This window comes from Diadema setosum, chromosome 17, assembly GCF_964275005.1.
Source record: "Diadema setosum chromosome 17, eeDiaSeto1, whole genome shotgun sequence".
Classification (NCBI taxonomy): Eukaryota; Metazoa; Echinodermata; class Echinoidea; order Diadematoida; family Diadematidae; genus Diadema; species Diadema setosum.
In genome coordinates, this window is record NC_092701.1 from 12017123 (window position 1) to 12044882 (window position 27760).

The 27760-nt window shown below is 38.0% G+C and overlaps 1 protein-coding gene across 1 annotated transcript in view; it reads right to left on the reverse strand.

The window, feature by feature from the left end:
* Window positions 1–27760, reverse strand: part of LOC140241185 (cation channel sperm-associated auxiliary subunit beta-like) — a 282231-nt gene that overhangs the window by 196589 nt on the left and 57882 nt on the right. The window contains exon 11 of the mRNA XM_072320944.1: window positions 22791–22913. Within this exon, the coding sequence (XP_072177045.1) occupies window positions 22791–22913 (123 nt within the window). The remainder of the gene's footprint in view (window positions 1–22790; window positions 22914–27760) is intronic.

Consider the following 27760-nt stretch of genomic DNA (forward strand, 5'->3'; position numbering starts at 1 on the left):
TGCCCGTGTGACCATGACTATGAGTGTCAGGTGTTTCACAAGTACTCGTATGTCCTCCAAACAATGGACACATACAATGTATGATTCACAGGGACATAGGATAATTCAACAGTGAAAAAAATGTGCTTTATCTCACCTTTGAACACTAAAATGCAAATATCATGAAAAATTTTGATAAAGGACAATTTATTGTAACTCCCGGTTGAACAAGGGGAGGGGATGTAGTTAACATTGACATTTCTAAACAGAGTCTACCCATATTCCTTACCTTTCTTTCCTTCTCTTTTTAATCTTTATTGTCTTTAAGAGTACATACTGTATCTGTCTGTCTAGCTGGCTAGCTACCCTCTTATCACTGCTGTACCACATACTGTAAAAGTGGATATTTTCGCACGACTAATTTTTCGCGCTCAGCAGGGTAAGAAGAGTTTTGCATGTTTTTAATTCCGCAGAATCGAGACCTCAACTACTGAAACATACGGCAGGCAAAAATATTTGTGTGCTTTTTATTTTCACCCTAGTTTCTTGTTGCACAAAATGCGCGAAAATTTCAACACTGCGAAAATTTCCACTTTTACAGTACCTGGCATACATGCCTACAGGAAAGACTGAATGGACCTGTGGAGTGGTAATTAATGTCTTCTCATTGTGCTACTAAGAGACTTATTAGCGACAACAGATTAACTCTAAACTGTCTTTTACACATTCCTTTCCTGCTGTCTTCTCGTTTGTCTCTATGTCTGTCACTGGCTGAGACCCTTTCACATCAACAAAAGAACTTGTTTGTATTTAAACCATGTCTACAAACTTGCTTTATATATGCTAATCAAATTATCTGCTTGTAAGTCTGAAAGCCGGGTCAAATAACTTTTCTCTGCAATACGTTTCCAAAACGAGTCGTTTGTCTAGCCCATTTCCAATCAAACTAATCAATGCGCGCTACATGGTAAAATCGTCTCAATGATGAGGGGAAAAAAGAACATATGAACTAGATACTTTTTGAACATTGACATCAAGGGTGATGAGCACAATTCCTTTGGCAAGGTATCTTATGCAAATGGTCCACAAATTAAGAAACAATTGCAAGCTCACCAGCCTTACACTTGTAGTTTTCACATATGATATCTCGAGCACCATATGATTCATAGCAGAGCACAATTTACAAGTTGAATGGTGGGGAGAGTGTAGAAATAGATATTTATGAGCAGTTCTGTGGTGGACAGCGAAATTCATTTCGGTGTCTGAATACTCAACTGCAAACAAGTATAAAGATGGATTTCAGCTACATACAAACATGATTACCACCAAGAATTTTTTCAGTGTGTAGTAGACTCTTTCTCTATCTTTCTCTCTCTCCCTGTCTGTCTGTCTGTCTGTCTCGCTTTTTTTTCTCAATCTCTCACCCCAACCCAACCACTCACTCACAGCCACCAACCTACTTTTTCATCTCACCTCCCTGCTTTTTCCTACACCCCTACATTGGCCGTCTGTGTGTCTGCCTACCTTGATCCAGCTTTTGTCGATATTATTTCCTAAAAGCCTCCCTCTGATCATTACACACCTACTGTACTCATCACAGTTTACACTCCACCCACACTCCGTATCCAACATCAGCCTCCCTGGGTGTGTCAATGTGTTTGTCTCTTGTCTTTCTCCATCTGTTTTCGCTCATCCATCAATCTCTCCTTCTCTCTCTTCTCCTTCTCTCCTTCTCTCTTGATCCTCCTTTTCCCTTTTTGTTTTACCCTGCTCCTTAAAGGGACTGTACAGTTCTGGTCGAGGTGAGGATTTAGCTTTTAACGTTTTGCGAGATATTCAGAAACCACTCTATGAGATGTCAAAGAGCATGCAGTTCTAAGGGGTATCAAAAGTTTATTCAATGAAAATCGGTTTTGAAATGGCCGAGATATCCAAAAACAAGGTGAAACAAAGAGATCCTAATAAAGTTGTGGCATGTCGCCTTTTATTATTAGCACTTTTTGGGATGTCTCAGTCATATGAAAACCAATTTTCATCAAATAAACGTTGAATCCTTCTTAAAATTACATGCTCTTTCATATTTCATAAGAGGCTTTTCATTATTTCACTTAGGAATGTTCAAAACATGAATCCCCACCTCAACCAGTACTGTACAGTCCCTTTAAGAACTCTCTGGCAGTTTTCACACTGGCCGAGATATGTTAACTGCTATGCTGCATTAAAATTACAATTATAATTACAATTACAACTAGAATTATCGTCCATGTAGGCCCTATTGTCTGTTTGTTAAAATTACTGTGTACAATGTAGGTCATATGACTATGATGTCCCTTGATATTTGTTAAAACTTGAAAGCGTGATATCTTTGATATTGCTTTTCCAAATTAGAAAGTCTAAGAAATGTTTTGATGTTCCAACCGTTTGTATTTCAATGAAGTGTGGGATTGCATTTAAACTTGAAAGCCCATTTCAGTAGTTTGTGCACATCTGATGTTAGTTGAGCTATGTTAGTAATATTTTTCTCGTATATCCAAGCTGGACATTATGTATATTTTATTTTGTTATACTTCATGCATTTTCCATTGAGAAATACAAAAATAAAATGAAATTTAAATTCAAATCTAAATTGATGACCAGCATTTTATTTGTGATAGGTTTTTGAAAAAAAAATGAACCAACTAATTAAGAATACAGAAGTTCATAAAAATCAAGAAATAGATGATCACCAATTCATTTAAGGCTCATGTGGTGATAGTTTGCATATGAATTGATACAAGAATTATTACATTCTGTTATATACATATTTTCCCTACAGATACGAAGTATGATGCAGTTTACAAACCATCCAATGAATATTGTGCATTTGAATTCTGCACAATATATGTGACCGTGCACCTCAAAACGAACATAAAGTCACACACACTGATTTTGCGTGAAGACTGAAAATAAGTGAAATGAGTCAACCTAGCCGAACTTGACTTTTTCATATTTTCTGAAAGAGCAGGTCTTCTTTTACATTATGCTAAAATTTGGTATCATAAAACGGGCAGGAAAGTGTGTTTTTTTAGCAGTTTATCTCGAACATTTTTGGTAGAATAGTGTGATTAGGTGTGTCTTTAGAATCCCTTTTTCATTTCTGAAAAACCTTGTCCACACTCTTCACTTTCAACTCTAATAACTTTTGAAAGGATAGTGCTACTGCTTTGAAAGTTGGCATTAATTATGGACAGAATGTGTTAATGAGGCATGCTTAATTACAGTTTAATCTGATAATCCCTTCATTGTTGTTACTCTGGTGGTTTACTTCCTGTTTTTTTTCCCATTCATCGCACAGCCAGCATGGTTTGGTAAAGATTAAGCGCTTGAATAGACACTGTACTTCAGAGCCTCTTTTCTCAGTTCACACTTTTCCTGAGTTTGTGCTTTCTTTCCAATATTTAGATAGGTTAGGAGAGTCCATTTGATTTGAGTTATACATCATTTTAAAGCTTAAAGTCTGCTCTTTCAGAATATGGTCTGAACTAAAAATTCATGTCTGGCGACTTTTTGTTTGCTTTGAGGTGCAGGGTCACATATGGTAAAACTGAAATCACCGAAACTGATCTTGAATCACCTTTTGTGACAAACACAGCTATTAAAGAGGTTGATGGAAGGGCGCAACAATGAAAATAGACAGATTCACCAACTGTGTTGGGAGATCTTCACATCATATACAGTCCAGGCAAGTCGGAAAGAAAAACAAGAATGACGTTCACAGGAAACAGTCATGCAGGGGAGGTCATATGTCACAGGGTAAATCAGGATTCTTGATATTGCAAATAATCACCTCTGTGGGTTGCCATGGCAACATAAATCCTGCAAAACTCCCTCACATGGAAGAGGTGAGGGAGTTTTTCAAACAGCCAGTGCCTTCTCTCCACACAAGGCATTCATGAACGCATAAAGTGGACACTACTTTGTCTTGGGAATTCTTTCAATCGGTATAAAACTGTGAACAGCAAAACTTTGGTGGTATGACAAAATATAGCATCCACCACACCTTGGCACAAAAATTTTACAGTACCCCTGATATCACAAAGTATGCGACAAGTACATCTGTACAGTGATCAATTGAAGAAAAAGTAAATCACAGGGAGTAGAACTGTGTGCCAGGCACTGCAAAATCATCTTTAAATTTTTGAAAGGAAAAGATGAAAAGGACTTTAAAAAACTATGCTAATCTATACAGATGCTAATCTAAACAGCTACTAACCTTTTTGTACTATACATGTATGTAATGAAAACAAATCTTCAATAAAAGAGTATGTTTGCACTGGGTGTTGTCATTGTTTTCTTTTTTTTTTCATGAAGACTCTAAACGGGAGAATTCCCTTTTAGAACATACTTAAATAGTAATACACTAGGTATGGTTAAATAAACATGCCTCCTTTGACAGATTTCAAACTTCAAACTTCTGTTAGCTAGGTTTTGACCTATTTCACAGTAGGACAGTAAAGGCAGTCTCAGCTGGAGCTACAGTTGTAGAGTAATCACAGTGAGAATACTCTTCAGCCAGGGAGGACTACCAGGCAGCTTTAGGGGGAGCAGCACTGGCATTGATGACTGCATTTATATCTTTAAAAAAAAAAAAAAAAAAAAAAAAAAAAAAAAAACTGAGGTAGAATCATGATCCTAAATGATGTTGAGGCATTTTCCGGGGTTAGCTTTACGCAACCATACTTTCAAACGCCTCTAGAAATGCCGACTTTAAACGCCATTCAAAGGGTATTTTGAAATATGTTTGAAACCATGATCGCCTTTCTGCGAGTAGATAAAGGTAATGTCATTTTGAAACATGTTTACATCTCAAGGTCAAATCTGTATTTATGAGTGAGCATCCACAACACCTACTCCATATCTTTCTGAATTTTCTTAATTCAGATAATTATGCATAAAGCATTGGGGTTTTTTTCTGCTTTTGGTAAATATTTGGTATTGCCAAAAAAGGGCAAGAAATGTGATTTATTAGCACTATTCTTGATATCTTAACTAGAATTTGAGCTGCTGGTTCAAGGTGATGTACTTATCAATTAGTAGAACATTAGCTCAAAGCAGTGGCCACATGAAAAGAAAAATGAAAAGATGAGGAAATGAACTACAAAATGGAGATTCTGGGATTTAGACCACCACCACAGTACATATTCTGGTCCTAATATTCTTATCATTCTTTTGTCATTATCATTCCAAATCTTAACAAATTATATTCCAGCTCTTCATTTTTGTAGTGTTTTGCCATATGCTTGCTATCCCCTCCTGAAAAAAAAAATAAATAAAATAAGATAAAATAAAATAAAACCAAAAACCACCCACCTGGCTGAAGATAGTATGAGTGGATCTCAGGCACACATCGACACCTTTTATCAATCTGAATTTTTAAAAGATTTGTGTACTGTTAGTAGTTTGCCCCCATCCCATCCACCCCCCCCCCCCTAAAAAGAATGCCTTTATGTAACATCTAGCTAACTAAATGTGCATTATTACTGCCACATACAGTGTAGCCAGACAGTGGCTGGTGCCAAATTGTCCATCTCATGATTGGTTTCCATGACAGTGAGTCCAGCCTTAGCCACACCCGCCAAACAACCTTCATTTTTGTCTTTATCTTAGTAATGAGATCATGTCTAGGGTTAGTGAAGTAACTCATTGCAAACCACTTACTGACAAAGAGCTATCACACTTTTTGGCACCACTCAAGTCTTGTTTTCTTGACATTTTTCTCTGTAAAAAAAAAATGGAAAAAAAAATGAGTTATTTCTTTCTTTTTGCAATTTACATTCTCCTACTGCCAGATATTGCTACTTTGGCAAACAACAATTTCTTGTAATCCCATTCAAAGTTACATGATTTGCTCATTTCTATAAAAAAAAACAAAAACAACAACAACAAAATAAAACAAAACATTAGTCAAAAAGCATTTATTAAGGCAAGAATTGAGATAAAGTTGTCCTTCCACTGCTAGTAACACATAAATGCAGTACACCATGCACATTTTGACTTTTTTTTTGTAAAACACATTGCTTCAACAGAAAGACATAACTTCAAAGCCCTTTTCCTCAAAATTAGGACTTCCATCACAAGTCTGATTTTAAATGAATCATTTCAGTTGGTTAGGAACAGCCGATCTTGATGTGTAAAATATCACTTCAAAGCTGTGAATCTCTTTCCTTAAAAAACATCTTATTTGTTGATTTTGTGATGCATAGTCACACATGTCCCAGGAGGGCTGTCATGCTATCATATGAGAACTTTTAACCCTTTTGCACTTGAAACATCCATTAGCCACTCCTCTTGAATATCACCTTCTTCTTCTTGTGAATCGTATGACAAACTATCCACAGCCACTTTGCTGTCTGTGTGTGGGTGCGTATGTGTGTGCTTATGTCTGAGAGAAAGAGTGAATATATGTATGAAGTTCAGGTATACAAAAATGTTTGTGTAACTCTGCCTTGTTCATATAGTAATCACTCTTTGCTGCACTTCACTCTCCAATAACATTAACAATGTGAAATCTACTTCTTCCTTAAGAAGGAAGAGGTTGATATTACCTCTCCGTGCTTGCTAAGGGCTCTGAGCTACTCGCCATGGTAAGAACATGTATTACTGTAAAAATGGATATTTTCGTGGGACTAATTTTTCGCGCTTGGCCAGGTAAGAAGAGCTTCGCATGTTTTTAATTCCGCGGAATCAGGATATCAACTACTGGAACATATGGCACGCAAAAATATTTGCGTGCTTTTATTTTCGCGCTAGCTTCTGGTTGAGCGAAAAGCGCGAAAATTTCAACACTGTGAACGTTTGATTTTTTGACTTATACTTGACTGCATACTTTCATGCAACAGGGCCGAGAGGTATAGGTGACCAAGCAGGAACAAACAAAAAGTGCACATAAAGGAGACAGGCAGTGAGAAGATTGGAGGACAACCCTTGTCTAAAGGTTACTCTATCAGGAGCTTAATAAAGATATCACTCAGGCATCCTATCAGGAGGTGCACGGATCGCTGGGGGCTGCGATGATATGGAGGTGCATGAATGTTCCAATGAAAACAGGGTCTTCCTCTTTCTCCTATCTCTAACTCTCTCTCCCTTTTCTCCGTCTCTGGAGCTCTGCGACGGGCGCAACATGAGAGGACCGCCCCCGCTTTCCCTCCCCGGGCCGCGGTGCCAAACAGCACCGCCAAGCATGACATTTTACGATGGCGCGATAATTGTCGACTTTGTGTGCAAATGGAATAGTTCCTCTCGGAGAAACCGCATCCGCCGAAAGAGAGGGGGAGAGTACAGCGTCCGCTCAGAGCCGAGGGGATATGGGGGAGGGAGTGTACAGAGAATTGTGCTTGAAGGGGGTGGGGGAACGAAAATGTGCAGACATTATCACTATAACAATACTCATGTTCAAGACATTTCCGCTCTCTTCTCTTTCTTTATCTTTCTCTCTCTCTCTCTCTCTCTCTCTACTTGTCTATCTCTATCTTTTTCTAAATTAATCTGTTTCTAATGGTACAATAATGCACACATTACAATCTTTCAATCCCTAACAAATCCATCTTATTTTCTGTTCTGCTTTGATAAAGTCACAACTTGAGAGTGGCATTCTCACCACAGGAATCCTACATTATTTACTACATTTGATTTGTATTTTCAAATCTGTGCCCAAAAGAAATCTGAACTCGTGTTTTGCATTTGTCTTATACCTACAATTTACTCAAAAAAAAAAAAAAAGTAATATGACCATATCAAGCTTGTTTCAACATTAGAGATATTTTACTGTTGATTCACTTGCATGGCTTAGATGCTGCAAACAACAACAACAAAAAAAAACACAAGAAAAGGCTTTAAAATCATCAGAGATTCCCAATACACATCAGACAAGACATTTGATATATTGAGTCAATGACTTACATCTACTTTGTACACCAGTGTGAGTTAGGTGTGCATGTGTGACATGGGCACACAATTAAACCCCAAAGTTTGTTTCCAGGTGATGAGCACAACAAACACACTACCCAAGCTGTCAGTGTTATGAGGTCATGGCGGCTTTCGTTGAAGAGATGAAAGGGGCGTGGCCATGCAGGCAGCATGCATACATGCCCCAGCTCTAACATTACACCAAAAACCACACTTCCAGTCTGTTGACTAAACGTTCATACCTTTGCTGCTGAGTGCAAGTTTGCATGACCCCAAGTATAGAATGCAACTAACCTTGTTAAAATTGGTTAGAATTGTAAGCTTTGACCATTCAATGACACAAAATAACTAATAGGGTAAAGAAACCATAAAAATCAAAACTGGTCTAAAACAAAAATCATTCTTTCAAGACCTAACAATCAACCAAGTTCAAGTCAGTACCCAGTTTCAGTGAACAGTACCAAGGAAAGAAAAAGTCTTATTGACTAACTTTGGCTGTAAGTGCATTTTTGAACATGAATAAAATGATCTTTAATACAGGTTGTAGGTCAGTTATCTGACTATGAATGACTCTAACTTATTACCAACATTGAACGAATTCATTTGTAGCCCTTGCCATCACTAGAAATGATTTATGGACGAAGACCTGGCAGATTCAATGGTTCATATGACACCATTGGTCTAACTTCTCTCCCTTTAACATTTGTAATGCAACTTTGATCTATTCCACATTAAGAAAAGAAAAAGGCTAAACTTTAAATCGCATTCAAAACATATATGCAGTCATGTATATGTTTGAAGTGTTTGTGTATGTTTATGCATTTGTGCATGTGTATGCATTTGTGTGTGCATGTATGTGCTTGCCTATTTGTGCGACGCTCCAACAAAATGAGTCATAAGTCGCACGGGGAGTTTTCCCGTAATGAGCCGAAAATGAAGAGGAAGCACTGCTCGGGTCGAAATTTTTTTATGACGGATTTTGATTCCTTGATGTTTTATCTATTTGTACAGAAAATTTCAGCGTGTAAAAATGAGTACAAGTGTCCCAAATCACAGTTTTTCTGAGACCATTTTTTTGGTTACATTTTTTTTCGAACGCTCGCCTTTGCGTTGCGTTTCGCACCTATTGTTCTCGCCCGATCGAGACTCCGCCTCCGTTGCTAGGGCGTATGCTAATGAAGCATTGCTCTTGACCCCATTGAAGACAAAACAAAGCATGGTGCGTGCGGCGGCGGCGGCGAGGGCTTTAGAATTACGCAATAACAGTGAGCTGACCAAGGCTATCAATTGCATGACCAGCGAGTTGCGTTTGATACATGCACCACATTTCATGAAGTGGTGATTGATGTGACGCACAAATGGCGCTGAAAAATTTTATTCCAACGACGATCACGCAAAATTTATGATACTTTATCAATGAGCTAAAATGATCACATATCGAACTTGAAACCTCTCTAGTGATGTGTGTGTGTACTTTTACAACGGTTATTGGCCTCATTAATGAATTCATTCAAATGATTATAACTTTCGTTCCCTGGTATGTGACTTGCTGTTTAAAGTTCATCTTTGGAGATATAGCAGGGCCTAAGTTGTCAATTATTCTCGTTTTTATTAAGTCGACAATTCGTTTGATAATTAGCCAAATGTATGTAATGCGTAATATTATTTCCCTGGTTAATCAAAATTATTGCCCTATTTACTTATGATGGTTTGGGCCGTGACGGCATTGGAGAGAAATCGGAAGACAAACAATATTATTAAGCCCAAATAGCTCGTGTTCCCTTTGGAGGATATTCTGACTCTTGTCATCTGTGTATTTTTTAGAAGTAAGACCTATTTGAGAAAGTGACAGAAAGCTGTGTCGCTACTCAAAAGTGTGCTTCTTCATTTTTTTTTATCAGAATGTTTGTAATGATAGCTGTTTGTCGTGTATTACGTGTAGCTGACATGTGAGAGGTCAAGTCTGCAAAGAATTTGGCTAACAGCTTTGCGAAGTAGCAGCGCTAATTGCCTATTGAATTGTGTATTGTGAGGAATTCGAATGAAAGAACTCGGGCGACACTGTTCACGCCTTTTATCCGAGTAAACCCCGCATCAACGAAGCCTTGAACAATGAAAGGTAAACTTCCTGCTATCAAGGGGTGGATAATCACGCAACCAGTATTCTTTCTTCGCCATTGATAGCAGAATCAGTGACATACTGTAATGGAGCAACAGTGTTGGAGGATCGGCATTATGTCTGCTAATTTGTAAAAGAATTTTTCAGTCCCCTTTTGTGTTCAGAACCACAGTCAGGGACGCAAACTTACTTTATCTCTTACAAGCTATCGTTACTATCTTAAAACGTGAATTTTATGAAAAGTTAAAAGCGATCGCGGAATCAGTTCTTCTGCGTGACACCAGGCTTTTATAAAAGCATACCAAGCTTTAATCGTTAACCTGTATAGAAAGGGCGGGAATACACACTTATCGCAATAATCCGGATTTGAGAGTGATACACTCTACTATTTTTCTTCATCTTTACCCCGACAAAGACCATGGTAATTCAAAACAAACAAACAAACAAACAGGTAGTTGCATTATATCAGAACGTATAGAATTTTTGTGTTTCATGTATGTATAGGTCATCTCTTGATGTATAGTAGGCATTTGTTGTCGTTTTTTTTTTATAGCGTTTCCTATAAATAAATGCCTTTAGCGAAAACCCAACACAACTTTTATCGAGGGAAGGGAACTTAAATTTGAATATCTATAACATAGTTTACACAAATCAGACATGTAAATAAGGCAATCATATACATCCGCATGGCCGATTGTAATCTCTTACTTTGACTATTAAACACGATCGCCTGCATTTACATGCTTTTTCGAATTTCTTGAACTTGGCCTCATTTTCTCTTTCTTTTTTTTTTTAACAATTGCTCGCAATATTTACAAATCGTAACACAGTCTGCTATCCCACAATATAATGTTCCATTTGATTCGGCACTTATTGTTAGTCGGGTGACGCCAAATGTTGGAAACTCGAGCGATGATACATGGCATTTTGTTTGTTGGTTTTCGTCTCATCGCTCAAAAGAATTTTGACTACGATTACAGAGGTATCATCTACAAGACTTAACTGATGGTTTACAGAAGTGATCATCAATTCCGTAAGGATAAGTCAACAAGTCATGAATTCACTTTACCCATCATGTCTAATCGCACTACGACATTGTTGAGGTAACCGCGCCTTTTTATTCTCATAGTTCAAACTAATTCTTGACATAATCAAAACATTTAGATCTTTATATAATTTCTCAAAATACTCAAAAGATGGCCTAAGTCAAAACTTTCTACAAAGATTGCATACGGCAATCTTTACTGGCCTAAACAAGTTTTCTAGAGCTATCGATTAATGAACCAGTCTTTTGAATTCAAAACCAACATTCATAATCGTAACCATCACAGTAACATAATCCTGTCAATAACAGTTGGAAAATGCAAATGCTATTAGCGCAAAATAATTAAGTAACGATTATCTTCATACATTCTAATTCCTAGGTGATGTCGCTAGGAAAATGACACATGGTTTGACTACTGCTTCAAGCAAATAAAAGTAAAAAGGAATGGGATATACTTCTAATGATAATACCACGCCGTACAATGCATTCCACTGTATTTGGTAACGTTTGGTTACGTTTCTGTGCGCTTTACGTATGGAAAATAAAAGGCAGATTGATGCTATTAACATGGTAACGCACAACGCATTAAAATACATCGTGTACAATGTAATGTTTTAGTATACGGTTTGAAACTTTGAATTTGCGAGTCCTTTATAAAGTTATAAGGGTTATTACATTATCAAGCAAAAATTAAAGTATTTAGGGTTTCGGATTTGCTCAAAAGACTAACAATGCTGTTATTATACATGTATGACGATCGTTCGCAACAGAGACAATCCGCTTCAATAGATGTACAATGTAATCTTGTTTTCATAAATTGAAAGAGAAACGTAAAGAAGTCAATGTTTTAACTTCATTTAGCTTTCTCACCAATTGAACTTGATTTGATCGGTGGATCTGCCATGCATGATATCGCTGTGTACAGTGTGTTCTATTAATTATATTAAATTATTTAATTGGCGTGCTTGTTTTTTTATGCAGAATATTACAGGTAAGTATAAATTCATAATGTTTGTACGTATGACATGATCGTTGTTTTGTATTTTCATTTTTATAATATATCACGTGTCCATTATCTGATTCCGACCACGAAAATATGGCGACTGTTTAAATGCGGAGTATGTACAGGAAAACTAATGTCTCCTGCCAGTATAGACAAACTAATTTCTAGTCTATCCCCGCTTGAAATGGAAATAGAAAAAAAAAACCGAAGTTCGACTTTCAGCACATTTCAACCGTTTTGTAAAGTGCCTGATACATGTAATGGACATAATTCTTTAGCGCATAAGCAATCACACAACTTTTGGGAAAAAAAATGTATGCCTTAATGATTGTATCTCATGGAAGAAAACTCGTCTCCTTGCCTCAATTTTAGCTTCTTCCTTTTCAAGCTTGCGGGAAAGAAATAGTTGAACATCAATCGCAATCATAAAGAGAGGCACATCCTTAAAAATAAACACAGGAGTACTGAGACACACTACGAAATAAAAACGGGCCTTTTATCACTATTGACAACGCATGACATTGAAATGCTTTTTTATTGGGGGGGGGGGGTAATACAATTGATTGTTCTGAAGGTTCGTTAATCACACAATGAAATGTGGTTCGCTATTAGCTTAGGTTCGTTAACAAGAAAATCAAATGCGGTTCCTTTTCCTGTGGTTCCTTTACCCGAAAGTAATCAAGCAATCATTTTTATTTTAGTAAGGTTTGTGAATACAAAACGAAATGAGGAAGGCCTAATTATTAATTCCGAATATTTGTCAGTATAACTATCTATCTCAAATGCAGAAAGATTGTAACTGTAAATGTGATGTAAAAAAACATTAAGCTTAAGCCACAAGTTAATGGTTCTTTATATGCTACGGTATTACAAAAGTGACCGAGAATAAGAAGTATATTTATGATACAATCATAATATAAACCCAACGTGAAGCTCTCAGGCCTACATCAACCTTTGCTTCTGATACGTATAGTATGTGCAGCATTGGCAAGTGTGATAAGCGATAATTACTGTGGACGCAACGTCATAAAGGAATGTGCCTATTATGGCGGGAATTCAGAATGTTACGACTGTATACAGCTGCAGCAGAACAGACGCGAAAGCAGTCTTTGATGCTCTGCAACATTACGACCGTGTGCATAATTTGAGGGTTTTTAGTACATGCAAAGAACACGATCTCAAAAGACGACTATCGTTAATTAACTTAATTGATTTTCTCTACCGATGCTGTCTTTTGAACTCCCGCTACAATGGGTTCCCAGGTTCTATTTAGCTAGGGTGGAAGCGATCAACGCCCTCACTAAAAGACGCTTCTCGTAATACGGATTGCGTGCCTTTTTTCTTTCTACTGTTTCCTATTGTTTGTGAGTTCAAAACTTGCGGCAAACTACACCGCAGCCGACTCACAACGCGTACCGACTCATTCATGCGGCGGCAGCGGCACGGACACAAACGCACCGAAGTTTACATTCGGGCTGCCGTATTGGTCAGAATCGTTAATGATAGACCTGTCCTGCGATTGGTTAATTATCTTACACACCCAAGCTATCGCCTTATATGGTAGTGCGTGTGATGGAGCGTAAACGCCGTCGCTAAGCAGGACTGTTGTATTGTTTCGTCCCGTGAAAGAAACATGTCGTGAGCTTGAACATAGCCTGAACTTTGAGAGCGATTTTCTCCGTTATTTAGAAAATGGACTGACATCATAAGCGTAGTTAATATTCGTTTTTATGATCTATAGGGATGTCGAAATGAGTTGTATTATATATCAGTGTAAAGCTTAGAGTCTGTAGAATTTACATATAGGCATAACTACGATTTCATTTTTTGCGACTTTTGACTCATTCCGACGGAGCGCATCACATTTGTATTTAAATGCATATGTTTGTGTATGTATGTGTGACTTCATTCTGTTGTACCATAATACACTGTATCTTAGCCCATAGTTATGCAAAGCATAATTTCACTTCATGTATGCGATGGTACTTAGCTAACTAGAGAAAAATCAACTGAGTGACAAGTACAAGTATTCAATCAGTTGCAATAAAAACAATTCAAAGCAAGAAGCATCGATTTGAATAAATATGCAGTTTTACCTGCTGCCATAAGGTATAAGAACCATCACTGACTATCACGCATACACTTAGACCCCGTTTACAGTGCGAGGCTCGGCCGTGGCCGAGCCGCTGCCGAGCCCTCCTTCATTTCAGTGCAAAAGGCCAAATGCGAGGCCAAAATTGGCCGCGCATTTGGCCACACTCTGGAGGTGGTCTCCGCCGCGGCCGAGTCCGGCCTCTTCTTGGTGTAAACGCAAACTGGGTCAAATGCGTGGCCAATTTTAGTCTGGCTTCCAAACCCTCTGCCTGTACTATTTTGCTATTCAGGATATTAACCCCCTCAACGTCGAAAACTAGTATAGTTTAAGGTGGTTTTGTCCTGCAAAGGATTTTTTTCCTTCGGCAAAGGCCTTTGCCCGAACAGCGACTTTGTCGCCACGGAATTCAGTTGGCAAAGGGTCTGAAAACCAAACAATACCAAATTGCATTTGTTTACAAGCAGAGCCCCACTACAACAAAATATTGAAAGGTTTGAATCAAAAGTGTGGCCGAGCCCAGCAGTGTAAACGGAGAGAATTGTGGGGCTCGGCCGCGGCTCGGTCGGGGCTCGGCCCAGCCCCGCACTGTAAACGGGGTCCAAGTAGTCTAGTGGATATGACACCTATCTAGCAATTAGGAGGCTGTGGGTTCGAATCCCACTCAGGTTTGTACACAGTTGTATGCCTATGATTTTTATCATGACTACAACTCATGACACTGAATATTCGGTGCAGTGTTTTTGTGTTGATGAAGGGCAATTTGTCAATCACTTGTGATAAAAAAAAATCTTGATGCAAGAATTATTGATTTGAATAGAGGAATTCTAAACCATGTGAACATAATGTTAGAATCTTTCATAAAGTTTAAATATTAAAATGAGAACATTTTGGAATCTTAAAGTTTCATGCACTTTACGTCAGAGGACATTGATGTTGAAAGCTTGTTAAATAAAAAAAAAAAACTGTGCCTCTTCTGACATTCTGCATCATCACCTATCACATCTATATATAAATACACATGTACGCATATATTTTTGTATTTTCCAATCAGTGATATAGTCTTCAAAAATGATACAAGAGCAGGTGATTTCTGCTCACCTACTGTATCCATTTTTGTCGCGTGATCTAAGAGATCGAAAATAAACTTTCTCCTACATTATCATGATAAATGCATGAAAACATAAATAAATACATGTTCACAGATTGCATCAAGCGAGTGAAGGGGAATATACTACTTTCAATAGCTGATGGGGTAAAAGGCCTCTACTGCTGCAAGTTTTGACCCAGACCACGTGCCACCTTGAAAAGTATTTTGAGCGGCAGCTAATAGGGATGAACTTTCACTACGTGAAGTACATTACACCACAGAATTTGGGAGACTGGCAGCTAGAACTCACTCTGCAGTGTTTGACAGACAGAGGGCCTTCTTTAAATTTCTCAGTGGAGGCACTTCTTTTAAATCACTTTGCCTAGCACTCGAATCATGTAACCCCTCTGACTATCCAACTTATGTTATGTGTGCGCAGAACAAAGATATAAAGAAAATGTAAAGAGAATTCCACAAGATTTTATGTTTTTAATGAAAGGTAAGTATATCTTTGACTTATTACCAACAAATGCTATGGGAACACATAATTATACTACATGAACATATGCTATATGGGAGCTCTTCTCAATTACTTTGCCTAACACTCAAACAATCTAACCCCTCTGGCTATCCAGCCTGTGCTGTGCGTGTGCAGATCAACAATCTAAAAAATGAAAAACAAAAAGAATTCCACAATTTCTTTTTTGTTTTAATGAAAAGTACATATATCTTTGACCTGTTACGAACATATGCCAAGGGTAATACTATTCTCCCTGCTTTCTAAAAGAGGTAAGTCAATTGCTAGAAAAATAAGATTTTGTGGAATTTTCTTTTGTATTCTGTTCACATGATTTCTCTTTCCTGACATCACAAACTGTTGCAGTCTTTCCATCCAGTGATGGAGGTATCTAAACTTCAAATTCAGAGCTTTGGAACAAAATTTTCTGACTTTTCCGAAAACTGCATTAATGTTTTCTACTAATATTACTGCATTTATTCAATCCACATGTATATTTGGGAAAACTTCTTGTTCAAGTGGTGGTGGTGGCATAAACATAGATATTGTGTACGTATATGGTGAAAATGCAATTCTTTCCTTTAGATGACTAATATGGATGTATCATTATTCTGATAGATGAACAAATGAGATATTATTACCCTATTTGTGTGTGTGTGTGTGTGTGTGTGTGTGTGTGTGAAAGTTTGGGATGGAGTGGAAGGGGGAAGGACAGGAGAGGTTTAAAAAGGCTCTTTAAGGTACAACCCCTCTTATATTTTGAGCACACGTCCCAGGTCTCACACCATGTGGTATGAGGTGACTCAGGTTTACTCATTTCTAGGAATGGCTCAAACGGCTGGCCTAACATACCGGTAATGCTTCCCATGCACACAATGCCTCCAAACTGAAAAAAAAAAAAGAGACTTTGGTAACATGGAACGTGATGGAGATGAAAGGAAGTTCACATGACACATTTCACACTTCGCACAATGTTCTCAAGACAACAGCAGAGTAAGGCAATGATTAATCCATGACAGCCGGAGTTCTTTTAAGAGTCATGTATAGTCGACAGTCAAGCGTAAGTGTCATGCGTTTGAGAGAAAGAGTTGATTTCATCACTTCTGCGGTTGATTTCAAAGAGGATATGAACACAACCGGCCCTTTACATCTGTAAGTTGTGAACGACATTTCCTTTGTCAGCCTGGCATATTGGAAAACTGAGTATCAATGTGAAAAAGATACAAGTCGGCATGAATCACAAAACTGCAGATCCACTAGAGCAGAAATGACTGATCCATAAAGTACAACCAAACATAATATATCATCTTTGATATCAAACACAAGCAGAACAATACACACTCCACAAATGTTTATTCATGAGCAACTTAGCAGACAGTATCCGCATCAGATTTATAGCTACAAACAGATATGGGACAACCAGCCAAACTGCTTCAAATACCACAGATTTTTCTTGAATCACATTCAGGATTGAAAATTTCAATCTGACAAGTTTATTTTTGGAAGTCAAGTCGAACCAAAAGGGCACATACAGTGTACATTAAATATCCAGCTCACTTTGCAAATAAAATACAGTGCATTTTCTCCAGTAATACAGAACAAAAAGAAGTTAGTGAGGGACATGGACACAAAGAAAGGAAAGTCCGAAACATTGAGGTCGGCATGAAATAAAGACAAGTTTTCAGGAATAAACTGAGAAGGGAACAGCGAGAATGTCTTTCATGTCCTTCAAATCTGCATAAGTATGGATAACTCAAGCATTTGGGCTAGAATAACTCGGCATCATGATGTAAATGGAGCACAAGCCCAGGTGCTGACTGATATTTCTTAACTTTCCTCTGGAAAAAAGAAAGAAAGAAAAAGAAATAGGAATCTTTCAATGCCCTGCAAAATGCCAGTAGCCTAAAAACAAGTCAAGCTTGAAAGGGTTAAGATCAAGAGAAAAACAAAGAGAGAGAGAGAGAGAGAGAGAGAGAGAGAGGCTGGGGAGATTATCTGTAAACCTGAGACTGGAACATTAACCACAGGGCTTGACATACAAGTGTCGGAGGTCAAGGGGCAAAGTTCATGTCTACCTAAGATATGAAATCCGAACACGCTGGAGTCAAATACTTTCGCTGTGCACAGACTTGCCAAAGACCTGACATGAGTACTCTATGTTTAAGAGAGAGGAAAAAATTTGAGAACTTTCAGAGTTGCTTAGCTTGTAAACATGTTTATCCTGAGCACTTTTTACATAACTTTCTGAGGACTGAATTTTTTGCATAATGGTTATATGTTATATATTGTATTGGTACACTGCAATCCAAAAATTACAATGATTTCAGTATTGGCTCAGATACACCTTCTACAAAAGCCAGTCTGAAGGCTCAAGTATTGTTCCATTCTTTCGCTTCCATGTATCATACTTCTACTGATACAATAATTTAGGAGGAATAGTAATGTGCATTCACTTAATTTACACACTACCATCCCTATTTACAAACTATACCTCAACTTAGTATGTCTTTCTCAATATCTATCTATCTATCTATCTATCTATCTATATATATATATATATATAGTCGCTGGGGGGACAAGACCACGTATCTACAAAAAGCCAAATGTTCAGGAGAGCAAAAAAACATGGCAGCCAAAGCACTGTATCCAATGGGATAGACATTCCTTTGACATGCCATGGTGGCTTCATTTTTGGGGTAAGACAGCTAGGATTTCGACAGGACATCACTTAACTGATTATCTGACCATTAATCCAAAAAAGTAATTTTCACCAAATTTGCAGTTACAAGGTCTTGTCACCCCAGCGACGATATACATATCTATCCATCTATGTATATCTATACAGTATCTATCATATAATGTACACAAACAAGAGTCCCTTGGGACTGTTCATGTTGGCATAGGAATAGTGTCCCATAAAAGACCTCACTAGCTCCTTTCCACGTGAGATTTTGATGCAGAAGAAGCAAAAATCGTAATATTTTAGCCAATTTGTGTATTATAATGCTACTACCTAAAAATCAAGAATATTTACATTAACATCAAATGTTAGCCAAGCAGATCAAATTGTAATGGAGACTTGTCATTGATGTATTTTATCAAGACTCAGAATGATGATAAAGAAAAAAAAAAAAGTGCTCATGCCTGGTAACAGCTCTCAGAACAGTGCCAGCCATTCACATGTATACATATCTCACTTTTGTATACTATATTCGAGCCTCTTTTCACATGATATGATGCAAGTGCAATGATTCATGGAATTGTGCATGAATGTGGATGAATGCTTCCTAAAGGGAGGGGGAGGGGGGGGGGGGGGGACCAACCTACACAATGCTCCAGATTTGATGGTGTAATGCGGCTTGTGTAAGGACATAACTTGACAACGGACTAAATTTCACAATAGTACTGAAACCAAGAATGCGACATGATAGACAGATAGGCCTAGATGCATGTAGAGGGTTAGAATGTGACCTTGTTTCTCCATGCCATGACACATGGCTGTTTAGCCTTTCTTCCAGCCACAGAACTATTTATTTTTATCTCCCTCACATTTGTCCACTGGTCTAAATATGGCTTCATGTAAAAATCATATTTTTGAATGCCTTAAAGGGACTGTACAGTACTGGTTGAGGTGGAGATTCATGTTTTGAACATTCCTAAGTGAGATAATGAAAAGCCTCTTATGAAGTATGAAAGAGCATGTAATTTTTAGAAGGATTCAACGTTTATTTGATGAAAATTGGTTCTCAAATGGCTGAGATAGCCCAAAAAGTGCTAATAATAAAAGGCGACATGCCACAACTTTATTAGGATCTCTTTGTTTCACCTTGTTTTTGGATATCTCAGCCATTTCAAGACCGATTTTCATCGAATAAACTTTTGATACCCCTTAGAACTGCATGCTCTTTGACATCTCATAGAGTGGTTTCTGAATATCTCGCAAAACGTTAAAAGCTAAATCCTCACCTCGACCAGAACTGTACACACCCTTTAAATACTGTGGAATAAAATAGCTCTGGAAAGAAGATGTTCACGCCTGACTCTCAAAGATAGTGATCAAAAAGGGAGGAAGGAAGAAGAGATACAAGGTAAACACTTCTGAACATGAGGCTATCCATGGCAGCGATCCAGGCGGTCAGGGCAACATGGACAGGACAGGAACTGCTACCTCTGAGTCATGTGACTCCTGCCATGCTCCCCTGTGCTCACACAACAACAACAAGAAAAAGTGACAAAGTGACAAAAAAACAAAGGCCATCCCAGATCCAGTGATGAGGGTGTCTGACTAGTCTCTGTACAAAGGCCCCTGTCATGAAGTGACCATTTTTAATGCAACACACAGGAAAGACATGTGTTGGGCAGAACTCATAATTTGGTCGAAGGGGGGGGGGGATCAATTCTTGCTGTCCACGAATACACTTAACCATCGGGTATGAGACATGTGGGGTAAAAGTGGAGATGCAAAGGGCAATAAAAGGGGCACAGAAGGTGTGAAAAATGTGGCAATAAAAGAAAAATGCTTTATGATTTTTACTTTTTGGAGTGGTTAAAAGTCTCTGGCTTACAAAGGACTTCAAGCTGTCTTTCAAAATGCACTCCAAGTTATCAAACAAGGCTGCCCTCCGGAACACACACTCTAAACGATTTGAAACAATCAATTTGACTGATTGATTTTAATTCATTTCTACTTTGTGTTCACAAAAACAAGAAACAACATAACTGATTTACAATGATTGCTCCTATATGATAACATACTCAACTATAAAAAGCTCTAGCAGGAGTACTGTGTGCGTAAAGACTCTCAACTTAAGGCTACACAACTTGATTGCCAGTGCTAACTTGAGATAACTATGCTCTTGCTTGAAAAATGCTGACAACAACAACAAACACACACAAATCTCTCGAACATGATAAATAACACATATTGAGGAAACAATTGCTACCACAAATTTATAACACCCTGTAACAGATAATTCCAGTGTAAACAATACACTAAGCATGTAGGAGACACAGGGTCAAGGTCTTATTTCACAACAACAACAACAACAACAACAAATGACATGAAACACACATATGAAAGACATCATGTGTGAAGCCTCCATTCCCCGACAATGTGAAGGACTTTGCCATCGAAAAAAAAAAAAAAAAAAATCTGGCTGAGCCAAAATGTGGAGTAAAAAAAAAAAACAGTCATGTGTCAAAGATTCTATTTCAGACACAGTGAAACACCTCTGCCAAAAGCTGTCTGAGATGGAGAGCATAAGACACACTGTGTCACATACTCTGTCTGTGGTTCAGTATTTAAAGACAAGTCACTACACTCTACCAGAGATTCAATACTAAAGACAACTTGTGACGAACATGTACAGTTGTACTCTTCCTCAGAGTCAGTGTTACAAGACAACTTGTAACACACTCTACTCAAGACTCAGACCACATGTCACATACACGTGTACTCTACCTCAGACTGTGTTAAGGACAACTTGTCACATACTCTACCTCAGACTCACTGTTAAAGACAACTTGTCACATACTCTACTTGAGACTTAGTGTTAAAGACTCGTTACATACTCTACCTGAGACTCAGTGTTAAACACAACTTGTTACATACTCTACTTAAGACTTAGTGTTAAAGACTTGTCACATACTCTACCTCAGACTCAGTGTTAAAAGCAACTTGTCACATACTCTACTTGAGACTGAGTCGACTTGTCACATACATGTGTACTCTACCTCAGACTCAGTGTTAAAGATGATTTGTCAGATACTCTACCTCAGGTTCAGCGTTAAAGATAACTTGTCACATTTTCTACCACAGAATTAGTGTTAAAGTGGACTCGATATGTGGAAGATTCAATTAAATGACTTAAAATTGAATTAATTTGTTTTACATGACTGCTAAGGTAGCCTATTGGATGCTTAGAAGCAAGCAACCGTGCACCAATGACTACAAGTCCCCTCAAAACAATGAGTTACACACAGTTTAGACTAAAAACCATACATACTCTGTTAATACTCTGAGACTCAGTAAAATACACCCTTCATCACATATATCGAGACACAGTGTAAAAGCAATGGTGTGTTGAAAACTGCCTGGAACATAGTCATACAATGTAGGTTACTCTAAAACCAGAAATGTTTGCATGCATAAAACCTGCAAGAGGCAAGATTTGCAAAACTAAAATGCACAAGAAAGTGGTTTTGTTGTTGTTTTTTGTTTGTTGGGTTTTTTTTTTCCTTCACACAATTTCATTTTCATTTTTTTTTTCATTTCAATTTATTTTCATATTTCTCACATATATCACAATATAAAGTAAATTGATGCGAAATCTATACAGAACATAATTCAAAATAGAACATCACCGGAATGTTCAAAAGTTTGTCTTGGTATACACAAGGTCTGTATACATGCGAGTTAAACTGAGATCATAATGCGAAAAATATGATGGGGCCTGCGTAAAAGCAAGCTTGAATAGAGCTGCAGGTCCCGTGATAAAATCAGATTAGGGGAAACATGAGTACAGATTTTTTTTTAGACAATACTATAACTGGGGGATCCGATTAAAACGAACAAAGATCAAATCAAATAAGTGTTACTAAATAAAATACAGAATAAAATACAGAAGGGTCACATGTTGCAACTATAACCTACTACAAGTAAGGACATTGAGAGAACAACGACGGATATTGTCAGGATTTAAGTGGGTGTGGAGGTATAGATGATGACGTAACAGTTTGGCATAAATACATAAATAGAAGGTGGGCTAATAGAATTTTGTCGTGAATGCAAAATATACACACAAGGAACAATGCATTGAATGCCAGTTGCCAATTCAAGAAAGTTTTGTGCCATGAACTTTTCTGGTATTACAGTGTAGGACACAAGTTAAAAACACTGTCTGAAACATAAACTAGATTAAAAAGAGCATTGTCAAGAGCTGTGTGTGGGACACAGCATTAGTAGCAAATGGATAGAATGTGTCTTGAGATGGCTTGCTCACCTGCTGCTGGGCCAGGATTAGGAACCTCCCTGACTGGGGGGAGTGCAGGCCAAGGAGTGGAACAGTGTCTGTCAGGTTCAAAGGGTACCAGGCGGAAAATGGGAAGGAGCTCACTGCCAAGACCTTGTTTCATAGAACAAATAACAAAACAAAGCAAACAAAACACAACCTCATAAATTGCATGTGATTAAGGAGCCAAGGCATGTTACTTACATAGGAATATTCATTTCATTTCACTTAATTTATTGGGAGGGGTGCTTTCGTACACAATCGAGTCTGAAAGTTTGGATAATTTGGATAAAAATCTTAATGCCTGAATGTTTCATGAACTGCAGAGGTATTGGTCAAAACAAAAAACACACAGTACAGGCAATATGAGTTCAACTGCAAACTTTTGCTGATTTCACTTTGAGAGCTACTTGGTTAACCTGTTGAGGACAGTTTGATTTTGCTACAATATGCATTTCCCATAGATGCTTGCCCGAGTAAACTCGGGACTCGTCCTCCATGGGTTAATGAAGAAAGGGTTCTCAGAAAAGATGTCAAAACTAAAAGTACTGTCTGCCGCATGCAGACAGTTTCAATTTGTGACCCTGCATCACAAAACCGACAAAAATTTGCAAGATCATTGGATTTTCAGTTGAGGACAGATTCTGAAAAAGCACACTTTAAGCGTGAAAATGATGTATAACTCAATTCAGATGGACTCTCCTACAACCTACCTAAATATTGGAAAGAAAGCACTAATTCTGGAAACGTGTGTACTATTGAAGAAAAGAGGTTCAGAAGTATAGGATCTATTCAAGCACTTAATCTCTACCAAGCCATGAATGCAATGAATGGGACAAAAACAGAATTTAAAACTCCATGGCAACAACAATGAAGAGATTATCAAATAAAGCTAAAGCTGAGCAGGCTTCATTAACATATTCTATCCATGACTGATAGCTGCTTTCAAAGCAGTAGCACTGTCCTTTCAAAAGTTATTAAAGTTGAAAGTCAAGAGTGTATAAAAGGCTTTGAAGAAATGAAAAAATACCAAATCACAAGATTCCACCCCCCCCCCCCAAAAAAAAGCATTCTAGAAAAAGTGCTATGAACACAACTTCCCATTCCTCTTAGGATTTAAAACTTTAGAATTATGTAGAAGAATTTCTCTTTCATGAAATATGAACAACTCAAGATTCACTGGGTTGACCCATTTCTCTTATTTTGAGTCCTCACATAAAATCAGGGCATGCAACTTTTTGTTGGTTTTGTGATGCATGGTCACATATGATGCAGTTGCCACGGTGATGGAAAAGATGCCTTCCTCAGATGTCCATCTCCCTGAGGTGGATGAAAGGTTAGTGCTACGAGATGACATTTCTTCCTGACTGTGGAATGCATGCCAGGGGAACTGGGGTTGGAGCCTATGAATGCATGTCAATGAGAAGGGGCTAGAGCCCGAATGAACCCATCGGTAGTCTCCACTGGTCCACAGAGTGGGGGAGAACTAACGGTACAGTACAGTGAACCTTGCTGTTATCATGAATGTCTTAAAATGTGACAGTCATAATCTAGCTCACATTTCACTGATCTACCAGGGGGGCTGGCCCCACTCTCACAAGGGGGCATATAAAGCATGCTGAGAAGATTCCAGAAAAGATTCTGAAAAAGACAAAGTTCATCTGAAACATTGCAAGGGGGCCATGCAGAGAGAACTGGGAGTTGAAGAGTTGCCATGGGAACACTTGCTGGGATATAAGTGGGGTCCCTCTCTTCAAGTGTCAACTAAAAACACTGTGAAGATAATGTATTTTCCTGTCTTCCCAGCTGGGGAATAATAAGATAGTATGCTGACATAATAGCCTCTGGGCCAATGTCCTCTGATGGCTCAGATTCAAAAGATCAGAAATGGCTTAAAGGGATGGTACAGTATTGGTGGAGATGAGAATTGGGCTTTGAACATTTTTGCCAGCTACCATGAAAACACTTATGAAATAGTACAGAGCATACCATTTTAAGAAGTATTCAAAGTTTATTTGAAGAAAATCGGGTTTCGAATGACCGAAACATCCAAAAACAAAGTAAAACAAAGCGACTGTAATAAAGTGTGGGTCCCAAACTTATTAGAATTGCTCTTTTTTGGATATCTCGGCCATTTTAAAACCAATTTTCATCAAATAAACACTGATTTCTTCACGGAATTACATGCTCTTTCATATTTCATAAGAGGTTTCTCATTTTCTCACTAAAAAATGTTAGAAACCTGAAATTAGGTCTCAACCAAAACTATATGATCCCTTTGATGTCTCTAGCATACCTTACAAGGGGTGGGGTCAGTATATGACAATAGTGAGAAAGTGAGAGGGGGGTGAAGAAGGGAGAGATCTAGTGAAAAAGACAATTTTGTAGTTTCAAATAAAAGCAAGCAGGCCTATTAGTAATGCATTTCAGGCTGGGAAACCATATCTTTATTTCATCATCCTTCTTGTGACATACTGTGAACTGAATCCTAAGAGATTTGGGTCTAATCCAAAGTCATACTCTTAAATTCTAGACAGAGGTACATGTACATGTATATGGAATCTGCATCTTTCTAAGTCTTTCATTTATATCCTCTTTTTACAAATATATATATATATATATATATATATATATATATATATATATATATATATATATATATATATATATATATATATATATATATATATATACATATATATATATACTATATATATATATATATATATATATATATATATATATATATATACATATATATATATATATATATACATATATATATATATACATATATATATATATATATTCCTTTCTCTGTCTTTCATATTTCCTATATTTGTCAATGTGTCTTGCTCTTTCTCTAAAACTTCATTTGCTCATGCATTCATTGCTTGTTCTTTTGACGTACATAAGAAGTTAATCATGACTGGTCACAGACACAGGACTAAAAAGTCACATACCAGGGTACAGTTTATATGACACAATAAACAGATAATCCTTTAAAAGAAATGAAAAGGGATTGAATGTAGGAATTGCACCAATTCTATTTGGACGCACATAAAGAGGTCTTCAAAGTATTCGACCTAAGCTGCAACCTTATAATGCCAGCCTCAAATAATAAACAAGGTGATTGTCCACCGAATGTACAATGAAGATCTAATCGGATCAGATAGGAGTGAGTAGTCAGAAATTGCTGGAACTTGAGCGATAAACAACTTCTGTCCTTAATGTTAATAGCCATGACACACCTTTCTTCATTCAAGATATAGCCTTGGCTTGTTCTTTGACAGTTATCTGCTGTTTGTTTGCACAAAGCACACATCATAATGTCAGCTGCAAGAATTAGAAAAAAAAATAAACTAACTAGTAACAAAACAGAGAACTGACGCTATATTCGCTTGACATTTTGGTGTGCAATTTGTCATGAGGGATCTGTCTATTGAAGAGTTTTGATCTAATTTTCTCTCCAGACGTTCACAATTGACGAAGGAAGCTTCTGGTCACTTCAGCCTTTCCAGGGCCAAAATGCAAGGCCTGAGTCACAGAATTTAAAACTCTCTTCCCCATCGGGCACCAAAGATCCTGGGATTACTTTCTAATGCAAACTTTCATCTTGCTCTAATTTTCCTGTAATCCTGAAGGAATAAATGTGTGTGTGTGTGTGTCGGTGTGTTTGTGTGTCGGTCTGTCTATGCGTGTGTATCAAGGAGAGGAAAAAAAAAAGAATAAGCATGTGTCCATGATGTTGGAAATGCCCCTCTTATCTGACACAAATTCCCTCATTTCGGCCAAGGGTGCAGCGCTGATCGTCCTAAACTAACGCAATGTGGCATGATTATTGACCACAGCTTTGCAGGGCATGACACACGGTCAACGCTAAGCCCAAGGCTCAGGCCAAGGAAGCTCCGGACTGCCCCCTTCCCTCACAACGGCTCAAATTGAAGACGTGGACAGAGCGGTGAAGAGAGTCTTCAAGAAGTTTTGTTGTTTCTGTTTCATTTTTTTTCTTTTCTTTTTTGTTTCCTTTTTCAAAAAAAAAACCAACAACAACAAATCTGCAGAAAAAAATCTGATAGAATAAAGCCTAAAGATTTCAATGCTATTTCAATGCACACTTCTTATGCAGGCTGACCGTAAATGACTGTCGGCTTAACCTCACAAATCCAATCCTTGTTGATAGCTGGTGTTTATCTCGTATGTTAGCAATACCAACAACTTCTTGGAAGGTGCTATTTGCTGCATAGCTATGCCAGGAACAGGATTTTGAGATTTCACACAAACCACTAACAAATGCCCGGCAAAATGTAAAGATTTACAACAAAACAAAATTACCTTTGCAAGAAAATTTCAGTTACTGTAGGGGATCTGCCCCCATCTTGATGTGCCAATGTTTGTTTTTGAGCTACCTATTCCATTCTGTAGGCTTCCCATATATACACGTATAGCTCAGTCTTCAAAGCTTGCCTGTTATGAATTAGATTTGCATCTACACACTGCACAGTGCTTTGCCATAACTGATGCTGAAATAGTTACCTCATTTTTCCTCTTCTGCACACCGCCCAAACTCGCATTTCCATGAAAGTGGTAGTAGTTGATATTCCATTTTAAGTTCTTTTGCTGTCAATTACGCATATGGCTCTCTTCCAAGCTTTTTTGCATCCTGGCATGTTTGGCACTGTCCCCTTGGCTCGGGAACAAGACATAAAGAAGGTCTACAGGCACCTGTGGAGCTCTCGCAGTGGTCACAATCCACTCCCTCCTCTCTTTGCCAGGTACCCCTTGGAACTCTCCAGGAGGGGTAGACTTTAGGTCATAGGAAGTTACGTGATCGCGACCCCCTCTCGCCCCTCCAGCCCCCCATCTCTCCTTCCTTCCCCCTTTCCCCTTCCCTCCCCCCCCCCCCACACACACACACACTCCATGTCTCCCTCACTGCTTTGTGGCACAGGAAACTGGTG